The 19,653-nt window shown below is 44.4% G+C and overlaps 1 protein-coding gene and 1 non-coding gene across 2 annotated transcripts in view; one reads left to right on the top strand and one right to left on the bottom strand.

Annotated features, from left to right (window-relative positions):
• SPATS1 (spermatogenesis associated serine rich 1) overlaps positions 1 to 19,653 on the top strand; it is a 51,258-nt gene that overhangs the window by 9,731 nt on the left and 21,874 nt on the right. The window contains 1 exon segment of the mRNA XM_041747987.1: positions 17,563 to 18,101. Coding sequence (XP_041603921.1) covers positions 17,563 to 18,101 — 539 coding nt within the window.
• LOC121475016 lies at positions 1,486 to 1,589 on the bottom strand. The gene has a single exon (XR_005983599.1). It is a non-coding gene; the product is annotated as a U6 spliceosomal RNA (small nuclear RNA).

Here is a 19,653-nt window from a genome sequence, read left to right as displayed (position 1 = left end):
TCATGAATAAATAAAGTCTTTAAAAAAAAAAACCTTTCATATGCAATTTTCCAATTTTTTAAAAAAGATTTTATTTGTTTATTTGACAGAGAGATAGAGAGAGGGCAAGCAGGGGAAACTGCAGGCAAGGGGAAAGGGAGAAGCAGACCCCCTGCTGAGCAGGGAGCCTGACGCAGGGCTCCATCTCAGGACCTTAGGATCATGGCTTGAGCCAAAGGCAGACGCTTAACCTACTGAGCCACCCAGGTGCCCCCAATTTTCCAATTTTTTAAAATTTATTTTTTATTTTTTTCCAATTAAAAAATATTTAATTTATTTATTCATGAGAGACACACAGAGAGGGAGGCAGAGACACAGGCAGAGGGAGAAGCAGGCTCCATGCAGGGACCCCAATGTGGGACTCTGTCCCGGGTCTCCAGATCACGCCTGGGGCTGAAAGTGGTGCTAAACCGCTGAGCCATCCAGGCTGCCTTTTCCAATTTTTTAATGCAGTGAAAAGCATATGAAAATTGACCATCTTAACCATTTTTATGTGTATAGTTTGGTGCTATTAAGGACATTCATGGGGACACCTGAGTGGCTCAGTGATTGAGTGTCTGCCTCCAGCTCAGGATGTGATCCTGGGATCCAGGATCGAGTCCCACATTGGGCTCCTTGTGGGGAGTTTGCTTTTCCCTCTGCTTATGTCTCTGCCTCTCTCTCTCTGTGTCTCTCATGAATAAATAAATAAAATCTTAAAAAAAAGGACATTCATGCTGTACAACCACCCATCTTCAGAATTCTTCATTGTATAAAACTAAAATTTTTTCATTTAAACAGTAACTCCCCATTTGCCCCAGCCCCTGGCAACTATCATTCCACTTGATACCTGTATGGATTTGATGACTCGAGGTATCACATGTGAGTAGACTCATACAGGATTTGCCTTTGTGTTTGGTTTCTTTCACTTAGCATAATGTCCCCAAGGTTTATCCAGGTTGTAGCGTATGTCAGAATTTCCTGCCCTTTTAAGGCTGGATAATATTCCACTCTATGTATAGACCATATTTTCTTAATCCACTGGACACTTGGATTGCTTCCACGTTTTAGTTATTGTGACTAATGCTGCTCTGAACATGGATGTACAAATATATCTTTGTGACTCTGCTGTAGTCCTTTTGGGTATAACCCCAGAAGTGGAATTGTTGGATCTTACGGTATTTCTAATTTTTTGAGGAAGCTCTGTACAGTTTTCCACAGTGGCTGCTTTACATTCATCAACAGTGCACCAGGGTCCCCATACCCCTAACATTTATTTTCTGGTAGAATCCATCCTAATGGATGTAAGGTGTTACCACATATTTTAAAAATAATTTTTTTAAAAATTATAATTTTAAAAAATTAAAAAAATAAAAATTTAAAAAAATTAAAAAAAATTAAAAAAAAATTTGGAATGTTTCGCAAATTTGCATGTGATACTCATGCAGAGGCCATGCTAATTTTTAAAAAAATATGGAATATTTTGCAAATTTGCATGTGATACTCGTGCAGAGGCCATGCTAATTTCTGTATCATTTTAGTTTTAGTACATATGCTACTGAAGTGAGCACACAGTAACAAAACAACACTAAACGTGCAAGAAGAATTGAACTTTTAAAAAATTATTTTAGTTTTTTTTAGAGAGAGAGAGAGCTTGTGCACACAAGTGCATGCATGCATGAGAGCTGGGGTGGCAGGGAGGGGCAGAGGGAGAGGGACAGGGAGAGAATCTCAAGCAGACTCCAAACTTGGTGCAGAGTTCCATTCTGGGACTTGATCTCAGGACTTGAAATCATAAATCTGACACTTAACTGACTGAGCCACCTAGGTACCCCATGAACCATTTTTGTTAGCAAGAATAAAGGGTAGAAATGTTTTTTAAAAAAAGCCCTTAGGGGTGCCTGGGTGGTTCAGGTCATGATCTCAGGCATTGAGCCCCAGTATTGGGCTCCTTGCTCAATGGAGAGTCTGCTTCTCCCTCTCCCTCTTCCCCTCCCCCTCTGCTCATGCTCTCTCTCTCAAATAAATAAAAGCTTTAAAAAAATACTGAAACAGAAATAATCTAGTTGATGATAAGCATGCCAAAGTGTTTAGGAGTGGAATGGAGTGTCCTGATATTTGCAACTTATTTTTGAATCCCATCAGAAATAGAATGGATTCACTGATGAAAGGTGTAGATGTGTGATGAAGGGATGGGGCACATACAGACAAATGTTAACAATTATAGAATCTAGGTGATGAGTATATGAGTGCTTACTGTATCATTCTTTCAACTTTTCTCTGTATTTGAAGTTTTCATAATTTTTTCTTGGGGGAAATTTTATTTGTCTTGGGGAAGGTTTGCTGTGAAGGAGTGAGAGTCCTTTAGTGAATGGGGACCCGAGAGGCTGAGAGTACCCCCTCCAACAATGCAGAGGCCTCAGGGGGTAACTAAGTGGGACCAACTGGCCTGGAACTAGGACCCTAGAGGTACATGGGTGCTGAGGTGGGACAGGAAAGAGTAAGGGGATCAAGGGGACCAGGTATGGAGAGTGGGAAAGAAGGTGGGCAATTAGAATCTACCTTTGAATGTCTCTGGGCAAGGAGATTACGTATATTACTTACTTGTTTTCCTGTTGTCTTAGGCACTTAAAGCCGGAGAGTGCCAACAGCAATGTGAGCTAGTGAAGTTCAGCTGACCACTTAGGCAGGATTTCCAAATGGCATGAGATACTAGAGCTAGAGTTTGGTTTTCATGATTGGAAATCTAGAAATGAAAACATCTGAGAGTCCCATGTGTGCCCAGATCCTGTTAGTCCACTTCACAGGAGATTACTAACAAACCAGAATGGTGAGATCTGGAATTGCCAAATGGATCAGATGCTTGGGACAGATGGCCATTGCATTTTCTTTCCTGCGGGCTTGAGAAACAAATATCTTCAGAAGCCTCCTTAATGAGCAGAGAAACATATAGCAAGGGGAGTGAGGGGAATGACTGTGATGATGGGTTAGTGGCTGACGTTGACTTAGGGGGTTAGATGCAAATCCAACTGGAACGTGTGCCTTGACTGGACTTAGCACAATCTCCCCTGGATGGAGCTGGAGACACATTCTCATGTTCTTGATCTGTGGTCTTCTCTTTTCTAGACACTACATTTCTTCTGTTAACAGATTTTTACTTCACGTGACACAATGGATTAGGTTGTGACATCTTAAGTCAGTTATCTTGTGGGTATTTTCAATGATTTCTTAACCACACCTTTGTATGCTACCTGTAGCAGGAGTCAGAGGTACATAAAGTAACCCATGGTTGGAGGGGGCACCTGGGTGCCTCAGTAATTGAGTGCCTGCCTTCGGCTCAGGTGTGATTTTGGGGTCCTGGGATTGAGTTCTGCATCCGGCGCCCTGCATGGAGCCTGCTTCTCCCTCTGCCTATGTCTCCACCTCTCTCTGTGTGTCTCTCATGAATAAATAAATAAAATCTAAAAAAAAAAAAAAAAAAAAAGTAACGCATGGTTAGGGGCGGGAGGTGCTAAGAAAGAAGAAAAGGTAATTGTAGAGATAGATAGCCAGTTGAGCACCCAGACTATTTAAGTCAGATCCTTTTCAGAGTTTATGGTCTCTATAGCTTCTGTTTGAATTTTAATCCTGTGAGTTTTGCATGCCTCCCACTTACCCTTCCCAGCTGGTACATGGAACTATTTTTGATGCTTTGGAAAGTGGCATTTTTCCATAACATTCTATTCCTACAGTGCATCTTTGGTCTGAGCTAAATCAAGTATCCACTTTTCACTAATGTTGAGTCTGATGGGATTTTCTCTCACCACCCCAGCTGCAACCCCTAACAAAGCAGCCTTTACCTGACTGGCAGATAGAAAATTGTGCAACATCACAATCTTGGCTAGCTGAGGTATTGTAGGCGTTTGTCAAGACTTGTGTCAAAACATTTCACTGTGTGTAATTAAAAAAAAAAAACACACTGAACCAATATTGAGTCTAGTTGATGACATGAATGCTGAACTGTTTAGGGGGTAAAGTTTTCTGATATTTGTAACATATTGTGAAATGCATCTGAAATAGGATGATTTTAGAGATCTTCATTTTAGACAATGGGGAAACAGGCACAAAGCTTGTAGGCCACATGATAATGGCGCATCATCACTTACTGATTTGTAGAAAGTCATATTTATTAAATTTTTTCAAATTTCAGGAGTGCATGTGCAATGTAGAAAAGCTGAAGACTGAGTAGCATCACGTAAGTGTAATTGTAAGTGATGAGGTTGTGTGGTGTGGGAAACTACCTTTCCGTCATAGGTCTGAGATGCTCTGGTGCTGTGAGGGGCTGGAAGAGGGGTTAAGATGTTAAATAACAAAAATCCAATGGAGGAAATTCTAAAGATCTAATTGGTTTTATTAACTTTTATTATTTTATTAACTGATTCATCAATAGGACAGCATCCCATCTAGCAAGTAGAGGAGAGCTTCAAAGGGCTACAGAAAAGGAAATGTTTTAAAGGTAGAGAGGGAGCAGAAACAAGGAACTTATGGGCAAAGAATCCATTGTTTTATGCAAGGTCGCCCTCCTAAGGGGAACCGAAGGCAGCCATCAGCAAATTTCTTAGGGCTGCACAGGAAATTCCTGTGTTGACTGGTTAAAAGGTCACATTTCTGGGGGGTTGAAAGTGCAGTTAGGTTAGGTACTAAGTCTAGGTTTACCAACTTGGGGCCTTAACCTACGTGATCCCATTTTGGGCCTGTGGTTTTCATTTTAACAAATGTAAATGTAGATACAGAGAGGTGTGTACCTGGGTGGCTCAGTGGTTGAGCATCTGCCTTTGGCTCAGGGTGTGATCCCTGGATCCTGGGATCGAGTCCCACATCGGGGGAGAAGAGAAGTCCTGCTTCTCCCTCTGCCTATGTCTCTGACGCTCTCTCTGTGTCTCTCATGAATAAATAAATAAATAATGTTTTTTTCTTAAAAAAAACAAAACAAAAAACAATGTACAAAGAGCATGTCTATGAGCCCGGCCTTGTTGCTCAGCAGTAGGTTTGACTAGCCCATAATTCTTGCTGGTGAAAGTACCTGAGCAGTTTTCTTAGGGGCTGCATGAGTAAAAATCTATTCTCTTATCAGTGTTGATCATGGCCAGGTGTCCTGTGAGTGTATTTTTCTCTTCTTGAGAGGATCTTTTTATTTTTTATTTAAATAAATAAAATAATAAATATCTAAATAAATAAAAATATTTATAAATAAGTAATAAATATTTATTTATTTATTTATTTTTATATTTATATTTTATATAAATATCTATTTATTTTTGAGAGAGAGAGAGACAGAGAGTGAGCTGGGGAAGGGGCAGAGGGAAAGGGAGAGAGAGAATCTTAAGCAGGCTCCACGCCCAGCGGAGGAGCCTGATGCAGGGCTTGATCTCACAACTCTTGAGATCATGACCTGAGCCAAAATCAAGAGTCAGGCAGTCAACCGACTGAGCCACCCAGACATCCCCAGACTCTGTGTCCTAACAAGTGTTGTGTATGTGGCTCTACTATCAAGGTACATTACTTTGATACTGGTTTTATTTCTCTTTACTTTTTAAAAAAATTTTGTTCGTTTGTTTATTCTATAGGTATGTTTATCATCACATGCTTCCCCTTTCACAAAGGTATCTGGGCAGACCCTGGCCTTTGTGGAATTTGGGGTATGCAGAATAATGTTGTCTTCTAGAGCACATGCTCCAAAAGCAGGCATTATGTGATGTTTGTGGTTCCTGGGAATCAAATCTGCTCACTTGCCAGAGTATCTGACTTCCCTGTGGCTCCCTCCTTGTCACTTGAGCTTTTAGGGATGCAGATAGTCATTGTGGCTTTGGGCTAGAGACTTCTGACAAGAAGCCTTTCCGCAAAAAGTATTGAATAAATTAGAACACAGACTTCCATTATCCTTTCTGGAAATGGGGCTTCTGCCTGTCTGCGAGGATGTCTGGAGAATGGAAAACTAAACAGAGAATTAGGAATCCTAACATTAATGCAATTTTCATTTGCTCTCCACTTACTCTATTGTCTCTGAGATGCTATTAAGAAATGGATGCAGGATGTGCGTGAGATAAAACATCAAAATTCAAATTGATTCTGATTTCCATTGACACTCCATTGCTCTGGCTATCTAGCTTCTAGTGACTTTAGCCATCTGGGACCCAGCCCAGAGCATGCGGGTGAGAAGGATGCCCTGAGCAGTGAGAAGTGCAGCCATAAAGCTCAAGAAGTTCAGTTCAAAGAAGGCTCTTTCCCACCCTCACTCAGGGCCTGTGGAATCAGTAACTTATTTTATATTAATAATAATAGCTTTCCTGGGATGCTTGGGTGGCTCAGTGGTCTCAGTGGTCTCTCAGTGGTCTCTTATCTTAAAAAAAATAATAGCTTTCCCTTATTGGGCACTTATTATGTACCAGGTAACATGCTTTATATATAATAACTTAGTTAATCCTCACAACCCAGTGAGGAAATTGCTATTATTGTTCCCATTTTATGGATGAAGAAACTGAGAGAGGTTAAGTGACTTGCTTAAGGGCATACAGATAGTGAGATAGAGCAGAAATTTGAACTTAGGCAGCCTGGCTCCCGATAGAGCAGAATTTTTTTTTTTAAGATTTTATTTACTTATTCATGAGAGAGAGAGAGAGAGAGAGAGAGAGAGAGGCAGAGACACAGGCAGAGGTAGAAGCAGGCTCCATGCAGGGAGCCCAACACGGGACTTGATCCCGGGTCTCCATGATCATGCCCTGGGCTGAAGGTCAAGAGAGGTGGTTGCCTAGGTTAAAATTTCTGCTCTAGGGCAGCCCGGGTGGCTCAGCGGTTTAGCCCCTGCCTTCGGCCCAGGGCATGATCCTGGAGTCCTGGGATCGAGTCCCATGTCAGGCTCCTACATGGAGCCTGCTTCTCCCTCTACCTGTGTCTCTGCCTCTTTCTCTCTCTCTCTGTCTCTCATGAATAAATAAATAAAATCTTAAAAAATATAAAATCTTAAAAAAAAGAGATGTAACTGATATCTTGAGTTTCCCTCTTTGTCCTTTCCTTCTTCATACAGGATCTTCCCATGCATGGGACAGATTCCAGCAAACTTTAGGGTAGGATGTGGGTAAGCAGACATTACTCAGGATATATCATCCAGCAATGAGAAGGGTCTTTAGCTAATAGTGTCTGTTCTTTCATCGTTAAGTAATGGTAAAAGCTGAAGGAGTGGCCAGGGGCCTCAGAAATTAGATCTGTGCTTTCAAAAGCACGAGTTGGCTCCCTCTCTCACCCTCAATGACAGGCTGATAGATAACGGGAAAGCTATTTAACTCTGGTTGTCAGTTCTGTGGATGATGATGTTACCCTCACTGGAGCAGGGGACTGTAGGGAATGATAAATCGAAGGTATTAGATGGCACTTGGCAGCCTGAGAAAGAAAGACAGGAATTAATTACTTTGGAGTAGTCTTGAGAAATATTGATGCCTGAAAGACACTTGACATTTTCTTTTCCCCAGACAGTATTAACTCAGGGGAAGCATCCAGATTGTGGTAGTTGGGGTAGAGGGGTGAAGAGGTGAGCTGCAGAACACAGAGAAGTTAGGAAAGAGAGTAGAGCAGTCAGGAGAGCTGTCATTCCCTGAACTGGGGTTGGAGGCTAGCTTCCTTGGGATCTCACCCCAGACTTTTTGCTTAACCCGGAGTTAAGACTTGGGTATGATTTCAGTGGAGCCCTAAGTTAAAGCCAAAATTTAGCAGTATATGGTCATGAATTTTTTTTAAAAAGATTTTATTTATTTATTTGAGAGAGTGAGACAGAGAAAGCATAAGCTCTGGGAGGGGCAGGCAGAGGGAGAAGGAGAAGCAGACTCCCTGCTGAGCATTGAGCAGGGAACTGGGAGCTGGGAGCCTGCCACCATTGAAGTGGGGGGAGCTCTATCCCAGGATCCTGAGATCATGACCTGAGCTGAAGTCAGATGCTTAACCCACTGATCCACCCAGGCGTCCGTGGTCATGTTTTTTTTTTTTTTTAAGATTTTATTTATTTATTCATGAGAGACACCAGAGAGAGGCAGAGACATAGGCAGAGGGAGAAGCAGGCTCCCTGAGGGACTCGGTCCCAGGATCCCAGGATCATGACCTGAGCCAAAGGCACGCTCAACCACTGAGCCACCCAGGTGCCCTGGTCATGGATTTTTTTTTTTTTTAAGATTTTATTCATTCATGAGAGACACAGAGAGAGAGGCAGAGGCACAGGCAGAGGGAGGAGAAGCAGGCTCAAGGCAGGGAGCCTGATGCGGGAATCGATCCTGGGACTCCAGGATCACGCCCTGGGCCAAAGGCAGGTGCCAAACGGCTGAGCCACCCAGGGATCCCTGGTCATGGATTTTTTTTTTTTTAAATTTTTTTTTATTATTATTATTTATTTATGATAGTCCTACAGAGAGAGAGAGAGAGAGGCAGAGACACAGGCAGAGGGAGAAGCAGGCTCCATGCACCGGGAGCCCGACGTGGGACTCGATCCCGGGTCTCCAGGATCGCGCCCTGGGCCAAAGGCAGGCGCCAAACCGCTGCGCCACCCAGGGATCCCCTGGTCATGGATTTTTAAGAAAATTGCTTAAATTTTATTTCAAGGAAGATTGTCTCTCTCCCCACATATGTGCACACACATATACATATACATGTGTATATGTATGTACACACGCACATATATATACACACACATATATACACATATAGATGTTTTTCGATGACTTTTAAGGAATACTATCATATTCTTTCTTCATGCAACACTGTGGCAGGATAAGAAAGATCCTAAAAATGAAATAAATAAAATATCAAAACAAAAAGCCCTTGAATTTTGCTGAAATGAAATTTCAATTATAAATAAAAAAGCTTCTATTTACTTGGAATGAACATTGTCCTCTTTGATATAATAGATAAATATATTGAGCAGTAACTCTTTGGCACACTGTACTAAGTACTTGAATTTTAATTTAATCGCTGCCTGCAGAACAACAACAAAAAAGAAGTATGAAATTGCTTTCTGATGTTCTTAGGAAAGAGTGAAATTTGCAGCCTCGTCTAGCAAGCCCTATTTTCCCCTTCATGTTTTCTGTCCTTCTACTCAGTTTGACTTCCTTCACAGCACTTATTATTATTTTTTAAAAGATTTTAAAAATAAATTCAGCCCAACTTTTAAAAAGATTTATTTATTCTTGAGAGACACACAGAGAGATAGAGGCAGAGACACAGCCCAAGGGAGAAGTAGGCTCCCTGCCGGGAGCCCAGTGTGGGAGTCAATTCCGGATCCTGGGATCACACCCTGGGCGAAAGGCAGATGCTCAACTGCTGAGCCACCCAGGTGTCCCTTTAAAGATTTAAAAATTTTAAAAATTTATTTGACAGGGGATCCCTGGGTGGCGCAGTGGTTTGGTGCCTGCCTTTGGCCCAGGGCGCGATCCTGGAGACCCGGGATCGAATCCCATGTCGGGCTCCCGGTGCATGGAGCCTGCTTCTCCCTCTGCCTGTGTCTCTGCCTCTCTCTCTCTCTCTCTCTCTCTCTGTGTGTGTGTGACTATCATAAATAAAAAAAATAAAAATTAAAAAAAAATTAAAAAAAAATTTATTTGACAGCACAAGCAGAGGGAGTGGCAGGCAGAGGGAGAGGGAGAAGCAGACTCCCCACTGAGCAAGGAGGCCAATGTGGGGCTCAATCCCAGGGCTCTGAGATCATGATCTGAGCCTGGGGCAGAGCCCAACTGACTGATTCCTCTCATCTTCACATTTATTTCTCTACCATTTTAAACCTTGTCATTGAAATATAACATAGATGCAGAAAAGTGCACTTAGGTGAACTGCTGGACAGATTTTCTGATCATTGTGGGCTTAAAATATTTATTTTTATTGTAAAAGCTACATACTTACCATTTTAACTGTCTTAAGTGTACAACTGGATGGCATTCAGTGCAGTTGCAGTGCTGTGCCACCATCACCACCACCCTTCTCCAGGACATTTTTATCCATCTCAGCTGAAACTCTGTCCCCAGGAAACACCAGCTCCCTCTGCCCCTCCCCGGTGCCTGGCAGTCAGCATTCTACTTTCTTTCTCTATGTATTTGAGTCCTCCTGGGACCTCCTACAGGGCCATGGGCTTCTGATATGAAGTGGACTGGCTCTGGCCCTGAGACTAGACATGATGTGCCTCTCATTTCTTTTTACTGGTGTAAATTTATTAATGTCCAGCTGTGTGATGACAGTCCCCAGCCAGCAAGGGTGCCTTGAAGGCTGTGCTCATAGATTTTTCTCTCATTTCCTGTCATCACCAGGAGAGACTGCTCTGCAGCTAATGGTTCAGTTTCAGACCACGGTCTCCAGTGTGAGTAGCAGGGGCTGTGGGCTTCCTGGTTAACATCTCTTCCCTGTCACAGTAATAAATGGATTCCTTCCCCTTGAGTGGATCTGGTTAAGTAGTGGTTTGAATGCCATCCCTTAGAATAAATCGAAGCTGTGTTTGAATGATGCTGCTTCCAATAGTGATGATTTCTGAATTTTTCTTCTTCATTTGCTCTGAAAGACTTGCTCCCTAAATATGAGGGCTTTGTATTCAAGAGTCTCTGCTTAAAAGAAAAATGTGCAAAGTCTGCAGTTCTGCCTCTTGCCTGCCCCGATTCCTTCTCGAAATCTGAATCCTGGGTAGCTGAGCAAGGAACATTTGGAACTTTTAAAGACCTGTTTCATCCGGGGGAATGGCACATCTGGTTTAGAGTGTTTCTGGAAAATGAGAAAGCAGAACAGGAATTTGAAAAGATTGGAGTGTGTAGGGAGAACGTGTCCATGCCTTATTCCGGGGCACAAGAATCATGAGGACATTTGTTTTGGAGGAAGTGGGCAGCCCTGCAGGTGAGGCCTTACTCTCTCCAAAGCCCCATAGAACAAATCCAGTGAGCAGTCCAGGCCTCAGAAAAGTGGATCACAGTTTTGTCACAGGAATTGGAGAAGACAGGAGAGAAAGTGTGTTTCCCTCTATTTTTTTAAAAAAGATTTTATTTATTTATTAATGAGAGACACACACAAAGAGAGAGAGAGAGAGCTGGAGAGAGCAAAGCAGGCTCAATGTAGGGAGCCTGACGTGGGATTTGATCCTGAGTCTCCAGGACCAGGCCCTGGGCTGAAGGGGGCGCTAAACGGCTGAGCTTGCCCCTCCCTCTACTTTAAAGTAACAAGGACCCGGGTGCCTGGGTGGCTCAGTCTGTTAAGCATCTGCCTTTGCTCAGGTCATGATCTTGGGGGTCCTGGGATTGAGCCCTGCATCAGGCTCCCTGCTTCTCCCTCTCCCTCTCCCTCCCTCTCCCTCTCCCTTTGCCTGCTTGTTCTCTCTCTCTGGCTCAAATAAATAAATAAATAAAATCTTTAACAAAGTTACAGTAACAAGGACCAACAAACAGCCTCAAACCACGTGGGTGTTTTGGAGGGACTACTGAGGATGGAAGAAGTTCATTCGATGAAATTATTGTTCTCAACACACGGTATCCTCCCAGTATTAAAAGTACACAGCCACACCCTGTGCCATTTGATTCTGTGTTACCCATCAATGATATGGATGGAGTATATGTCTTCCCTTCAGAGATTTTAGTCTTTCCCATGTAATTTGTTTTGGCCAACAGAATACGGGCGGAAGTGACAGTATGTCATTTCACTTAGTCCTTTTGTGCTTATGCCATTGGACATGAGAAGCGTGTGCCTTGGGGAGACCCATCTCAGGGAGCAAATCTGAATCTGAGCTGCACCTTGGAGCCAGGCTGACCTGTAGTCTAAAGCTTATTGACCTTGAAGGCCTCTAAATTCATGAGTGATCAAATATATGCTTGTTGTGGGCCAAAACAAACTTGTTTTGGGGAAGTTTGTTACAGAGCAGTATTACAGCAATAGATGACTGATACAAAGCCCAAACTGCAGAAGCAGAGAGTAAAAGGCTAAGTGAAGCAGATGGCTGACACCTAAGGAAGGAAAGAAGCAATGGTGGGGTCTGAACAAAAAACAAGTTGGGAAGGGCCTCCAAGAAGAATAAGGTGAGGATGAGAGGCAAGGAGTACTAGAACTGGAGCTCTTTTAGATGTTGGAATGGGCAGTGGCACAGGACACACACACACACACACACACACACACACACATGCACGCACCCTAGCCTCTCTGTGCCTTTGATGAGCACTGGGCTTTTCTGGTGTCATTGTTCAGTGTTATCTGAGAGGTTTCCAGAGAGGGAGTCGGTGTTTGATTCCTAGGAAGGTGTAGACTTCCAATTTTAGGGTCTACCTGGGCTCCTGGTTGCAATATGTAGATGGAGCAATAATGGAGAGGTGGGGCATGTGAAATCTAAGGACAGAGGGGTATTAGCACCACCAAAAAATTTTTTTTTAATTTAAATTCAATTAATTAACATATATTATTACTTTCAGAGGTAGAGTTCAGTGATATATCAGTCTTACATAACACCCAGTGCTTATTCCATCTCGTGTCCTCCTTTTTTTTTTTTTTAATTTTTATTTATTTATGATAGTCACAGAGAGAGAGAGAGAGGCAGAGACACAGGCAGAGGGAGAAACAGGCTCCATGCACCGGGAGCCTGACGTGGGATTCGATCCTGGGTCTCCAGGATCGCGCCCTGGGTCAAAGGCAGGCGCCAAACCGCTGCGCCACCCAGGGATCCCTCGTGTCCTCCTTAATGTCCATTACCCAGTTACCTAAATGTTTTTTTAAAGATTTTATTTTTAAGTAATCTCTACACCCAATGGGGGGATCCAACTCATGACCCTGAGATCAAAAGTTGCATGCTTTCCTGACTGAGCCTGCCAGGTGCTCTTGGGATGTGCCCTAACTTTAAGCAGGGAACTGGTTCTCTGGAGCACATATGGTTGGTGTGAGCCGGAATCTGAAATATCTTGTGACCTTGGGGAAGTTATTTAATCTTTTCAGACTGAGATTTAGAGAGCAAAATAGTAATAATACCAACCCCATAGACTTTTCCTGAAGTGTGAGAGAGTGAGCACTTGACACAATGCCTGGTGCAGAGTGAGGCCCTCCATAAATTATTACCAGTGACTGTGCTGCCATTTTGTAACAGCTGATATCCAATGTTTAGGAAGGCATTGACATATCTTGTTTTTCTGAGCCTAGATATTTCTTTCTTTTTTTTTTTTTTTAATTTATGATAGTCACAGAGAGAGAGAGAGAGAGAGAGAGAGAGGCAGAGACACAGGCAGAGGGAGAAGCAGGCTCCATGCACCAGGAGCCCGATGTGGGATTCGATCCCGGGTCTCCAGGATCGCGCCCTGGGCCAAAGGCAGGCGCCAAACCGCTGCGCCACTCAGGGATCCCGAGCCTAGATATTTCTAAAGACAGGAGTCCCACCCAATGGATTACTAACACCTGACTAAGTCTCAAACTCTCACTGACTCCACTCGGAGTGAAAGCAGTTCTCCCACGAGTTACTACTTTCTTCTTCAGTCCACATCAGGCAATCTACTGGCTTTTGTTCTCCCTCTTCTCTTTTTCTCAGAGAAGTCTGTTTATTCTTAAGCCTGTAGGGGAAAAAAAGGTGGAAGTGGACCTGAAGAAGCAGATGGCAGAGCTCAGTAGGATGACCCATGACCCATCTTACCACCAGCTTGAGCTGTGGGTAGCATTATTTTCTAGTTAGCTCTTTCACCATGAACTGGGTAACCCTTCTGTCACACCTATGGTTTATAAAAAGGATCAGATAACCCTTATCACAACTTCAGCTAAGGTATTTTTAGCTAGGCTGTTCTCACACACTAACTTGCATTCATTTTCCTAATCCACTGTAGATGATTGCTCTAGTTCTGTCTTGTACTCTCTTTTTCTGGGGGAGAATTTCTCAGATCAGTAGGCTCTCTGCCCAGCCATTTTTACATTTTTCTTAGAGTTTGTGTAGAGGAGCCCATCTGCCCCAGAAGGCATTTGCTTGCAATAGCCAGTCCTTCTGGAGGCTCTTTGTCCTTGGTCCTGGTTCAGTACCTGCGTGGGGATGCAAGGGGATTTTGCAGCCCTCTTATCAGAGCCTGTGGTGAGCAGGGGATGACCTTACTCTCTTCCCAAAGGCCTCTAATTCTTCAACAACATGCAACAATGAAGATGCTTCTACTGTTTTTCTCCTCTCTCCTTCCCCAAGAGAATAGGCCAAATGCTGTTCAGTTCCTCTTGCATCAGATTTGAGCTTGTCCTTCGTTATAGATATCAGTCATTAGAAGGAAATGCTTTTAACAAAAGTGCACACTTGCTGGTTTCTTACCATGTGCATGTCATTCTAAGTGCTTCATGTGTGTTTATTCATTAATCCTCTTCATTACCATTCAAAGTGGGTACTACTATTATCCCCCTTTATAGATGAGGAAACTGAGTCTCAGAGATGCTGAGTAGCTTGTGTAGAGGTGCACAGCTCCCTCCCTCTCCCTTCTTCCTTCTCTCCATTACCTCCCAAGGGACCTGGGGAATGTATTCCATACTGGTCAGTCTCTGGGCACAGAGTAGGGTGGGGACAGTGGGGAGTGGACCTGGAGGGGCAAAGGGTGGATATGAGGATACATAGCATACCCCACTTTTGCCTCCTTCTTCTACTGAGGGATCTGTAGAGACCATTTCTCATTGGGTCCAAACTGGTATTCAAGGAATTTTACAACAACCCCATCAAATTTAACCTTCTCCCTTCTGAATCTATAGAGAACAGGCCTTGCACTCCATTTGCTGGTATCCTTACTCTGTGTGTCTGTTTTATATATTGTATATGTTATATATATTTTAAAATCTTATTTGTTTCTATTATTCTGATATCTGGGCCAAGGGGATTTTTGTACTTCTGGGGACAAGCATCACCCCAGGCCTCTCCTGGGCACTCCGGCAGCCTAGGATGGGAATAGCCTGGCTTATGCAGAGATGGCAAATGGACCCTCTCCCTGCTGAGAGCACGTACTAAGAAGGCTCTCGGAGAGTGGTGAGACTCTCAGTTCTGAATCTAGAGAGATTGAGTTTATACTCCCCCTTTGTCAGTTATGACTGGACTAGTACTTCACCCCTGGAGTCTGTCTTTTCTCAGGGGGATGGTTCTTCCAGCACTTTACTATTGTAAGGATTGTTTTTTTTTAATTGTTTTTTTTTAAATTGTAAGGATTAAATGAGATTGTGAACCTAAAGAGATTGGCATACCAGAGGCACTCCCCTGGGGAAGGGGCTGGTTTTTTTTTTTTTTTTAATTAATTTTTATTGGTGTTCAATTTACCAACATACAGAAAAACACCCAGTGCTCATCCCGTCAAGTGTCCACCTCAGTGCCCGTCACCCATTCCCCTCCGACACCCGCCCTCCTCCCCCCTTCCACCACCCCTAGTTCGTTTCCCCGAGTTAGGAGTCTTTATGTTCTGTCTCCCTTCCTGATATTTCCCAACATTTCTTCTCGAAGGGGCTGGGTTTTACTCGCTTTTGAATCCCTGCCCCTAGCACAGAGTCTGGCACATAGCAGGTGCTTGGGAGCCGTTTCCAGACGTGAACTGATCGGTGAGGCCCTTTGAAGATTTGGGTGCTGGTAGTGTTAGTGGGTTCTCAGGTCATTAATGCTCCCTCTCCCTCGTCTCTGCTGAGCCCCCCTGCCTACCACTGAAGGTCTTCCAAGGTGATTGCGTGTCAATAATCCACTCTACCCTCCTTTTCCCAGCGCCCTCTTTGTCTGAGGTCCTGTGATGCCTCAGCCTGAAGGCAGCAGTAGACTCTGTCGCCTTGTATTTCCCATGGCCTGGTTTACACTGCCCTCTGCCGGTACTTGTGGGACAAGCATACTAACTGAAGGTTTGCGTTGACTTTTTCTTGACATTGGGGAAGGGAGGCTCCCCTATATGGGCTGCTTGCAGTGCTGTTGGGGGGAAAGGTAATGTTTGGGACCCCCTCCTCAATTTAGCTTGCAGCTCCTGAGGCTTACCAAACACAAGAGGCTTTTTACCAGTGTCCCTGACCACGTGGCCATCAGATAATGCCATTTTTTTAGGCTCAAATTTCTCAGGCACTCTGTGTTTGGCCTTGGCCAAAAGGAATATGGTAGAGTTTATTTGATAGTATTCCCCCTCTGCTATCTAGTTTCTTCTGAATCCCTGGGCACCTAATTCTTAGAGCTGTTCCACCTGCTTTTGAGGGCCTGGGGTTGCAGGAGGCATCCCAGCCAAGCAAGAACCGGAATGGACCCTCCCCATCTGGTGCTTGCAGCAGCCTGCCTTGTTAACCTGCTTACACCACCCTGCCTTCTATCTGTTGTCCCTTCTCAGAGCTGAGCCCAGTCAGTGAACATGAAATGGAGTCCTGAACGTCAGAGTGGGAAATTGGGAGCTAAAGACCAGGCCATGTCCCACTGACCTTACCATGGAACTTGCTAGAAATGTACACCAAAGCCGCAGCTGAGGTCCCAGCTGATGGCCAACACAAGTCACCAGACGTGGATGGGGAAGCATCAGGCACCTTCTGGCTGCAACTTCATGAGAGACCCCAAACATGAACAGCCTAGCTTAGCCTAGTCGACCCCCATAATCAGGAGATAATAATGATAGTTGTTTAAAGCCCCAGAGTTTGGGGGTGATTTGATATACATCAATAGATATCCAGAAAAGGTGGTTTATTAGGATTGTGGGATTCTGGGTATCTGCTTTTCTATATTTTCTAAGATTTCTACAATGACCATTTATTTCTTTTATAATTGGTAAGGAGTTGTTATTAAGAGTGAAAACATGGGGGCACCTGGGTGGCTCAATCTGTTGAGAGGTTGAGCTGCTTCCTTCTGCTCAGGTATGATCATGGGATCCTGCCACTGAGCCCCTTGTCCGCCTCCCTGCTTAGGGGGACAGTCTGCTTCTCCCTCTCCCTCTGTTCCCCCCTCTGTTCACGTTCTCTCTCAAATAAATAAAATCTTTTAAAAAAAGAAGAAGAAAAACACAATCTAATTTTTTCTCCACTTCACCAAAGGAGAAATTAGGTCTGAATTTGAATTGAGGGACTTAAACCAGACTTGGGGAAAAATTTTCCATGCAAGATTAATTAGATGCTGGAAAGAATTAGAGACACATTCAAGTCGGGATGATGGAAAGAGTGGTCGATTTGGAGGGAGGAAACTTGGAAATGAATCTCAGTTTTTTGGGTGACCTTGAGCAAGTCCTTGCTCAAATTCAGCTTTCTATTTTGAAAAATGCAGCTGGCTGCTTAGAGAAGATAACATCCAGCAGGGCGCCTGGCCCAGAAAAGTGGTAGGTGATCCTGCCTAATCAATGCCAATTATGAACAGGCATCTGCAAGCTTTGTGCACGGCCTGTCTTTCAACTGCCACCAGGGGCTACAGTTCCAATAATGATATCTGCTTGGAGAAAAATCACAACTCTTAAAAAAACAAAAACAAAAACAAAACCAGAAACACTGAGCAGCTCTCATAGCTGGCAGGGGCGGGGAGCACAGCCCTGCGCGGCCCCGGGGGCCTGGGGGACACCCCCCCCCGCCCGCCCCGCGCAGCTGGCCGCCCCGCTGCCCCTCGCCCTCGCGCTCCACTCGGGTTCCTCGCTCGCCGGGTGGTGCGTTGGTCTCGCAGCGCAGACGGTGGAGGTCTCCGCAGGCGGGGAACGGGGGAAGGAAGCCCGGGGATGGGAAGGGAAGAAGCACCCGGGGCGGGCGGGGCAGTGATCCCGGGCGGAGACAGACCCCAGGGGAACTCAGGGGACGTCCGGACGAGGAAAGTCCGGGGAGAGGGAGAGAGGGAGGCCGGCAGGGAGGCTCTGATGCACACGTCAGCCCTGCCCTCTGGGCTTTTCAAGGGCTTGTGGACTTTCTCTTTCTTTGCTTTGATGGATGCCTTTCTTACAAAGGTCTTTTCTTTGTCTCCGGATTGCTTTTAATACTTAAAATCAGCACATGCATAGCCGAGTCCATGCACGCTGGAAGCTCTCCACGGGACTATCATCTCCCCTCCATCTGCAGAGCGACCCGCAGCAGAGAGCTGGAGAAGGTTCAAGAGAAAAGAGACTCTGACATGACGGTGGTGGAGAAGAGATACAGTTGAGTTGAAGAAGTCAGGAGGGCTGGGTGTGGATTTGGTCCCCAGATCCAAGCATACTAAAGCTGAGAAGTTCAGACCACTTAAAATTTAAAGGGAGGCCAGTTTGCGAGCATATAGAAAGAACTCCCTGAATAGTAGCCCACTTCTGTGTTAAGCCAAGATCTGATGAGGCAGGTAGCAGCTCAAAGCTGAGATTCTCAAAATTACCTCCTTGGATCTCATAACGGCCCCAGGGGTATATTACTAATGATAAAGAGAGCCAGAGGTTTGAGCTGCCCAGGACTTCAATCAATAAATGGTGAAGTTGAGATTTGACGGTAGTCTTCTGGTCCCCCAAACCTATACCCTTTCATCCACTACTCCCCCCGCCCCCCTTTGCTCAGCTATTAGTATATTTGTGGCACTGTTTATGGGCTGGGGCAGCTCAGGTGGAAAGTATGAATACTTTAAGGAAAGGTTTAAATTAAATAATGGATGGTGGCTCCCTAACCAGTTCTGAAGGCTGAGAAGGGTGTTTGGAGGCACACTGCCTTTAGAGAACAGGATCATGGAGCGGAACAGCCATAGTTTCTCGGAAAACCTTGGAATGAGTATATGCCTAGGTTGGCATTTATAGGTGAGTGTCCTGCAGGCTGCAAAAAGGGAACATTGTAGAATGTTCTGTCTCTGCCCCATCAGATCATTGCTTGGTCCTCAGTCTTTTGTATTACTGATCTCCAATCTTCTCCTTCTCCTTTGCATGGAGAGAGAAGTATGACTCCCCGGGCCCACCCAGAGGCGGGGACCAGAAGAGCAGAAGGAGTTAGAACCATTAATTGCCCAATGTGGCTAGGTGAAGGAGACAAAGGCTTTGGGATTCTAACTTTAAGCTCCAGACTTTTTTTGCAGCTTCCAGGTTGAGCTCAGGTAATGGAGGGAGCTGTTGTTTTAAAGGTGGGGTAGAGGGGCTTCATGTTTTTGAGTTAGGGGTACTAGAAGAGCACCGGACCCTGAGATTCCCCAGAGCACATTAAGCAAAGGTGTATATCTTCCTTTTCTGTTCTGTAGGTGTGTCCCGTCAGCAGACAGTATCTGAGCTCAGATTAACATGGAGTTCATGGGTTTCTAGCAGGAAGGGGCTCCACGAACCAGTTGGCGATGAATGCAAAACTGTGGGTGTATGTGCATTTTTCCAGCAAGGAGAGCTCATTGCTTTCATTACTTCTCAGGGGACTCTGTGATCCAAAAAAAAAAGGTTAAAAACCACGGTCCTACATACACTTAGGTTGTTTGTTGAGCAGATAAGCAGGGGTGAGAAACTGAGTGTTTAAAAGGTATCCATATTAAGCTAACTTGGCTTAATGTATTATTTTCTGCTGCCAGACCATGCTATTGTGTAAATCGACTGTGATGACAAGTATGTGAAAGTGCCTTGGTTATGTAAGGTGTTATTCCTGCCTAAAGAAATGGAAATAATTAGCGTGAATTCCACAGATGGTACCAAAGAAACAGACTTTCTTCTAAAGTCTCCATTTCTCCCTAAATTCCTTTCTTGTTGCCAGAACTTTCTC

The sequence above is a fragment of the Vulpes lagopus genome, chromosome 1 (genome assembly GCF_018345385.1).
Source record: "Vulpes lagopus strain Blue_001 chromosome 1, ASM1834538v1, whole genome shotgun sequence".
Lineage (NCBI taxonomy): Eukaryota > Metazoa > Chordata > Mammalia > Carnivora > Canidae > Vulpes > Vulpes lagopus.
Note: the sequence above shows the minus strand (reverse complement) of the source record. Positions and strands in the feature narration are given on the sequence as shown.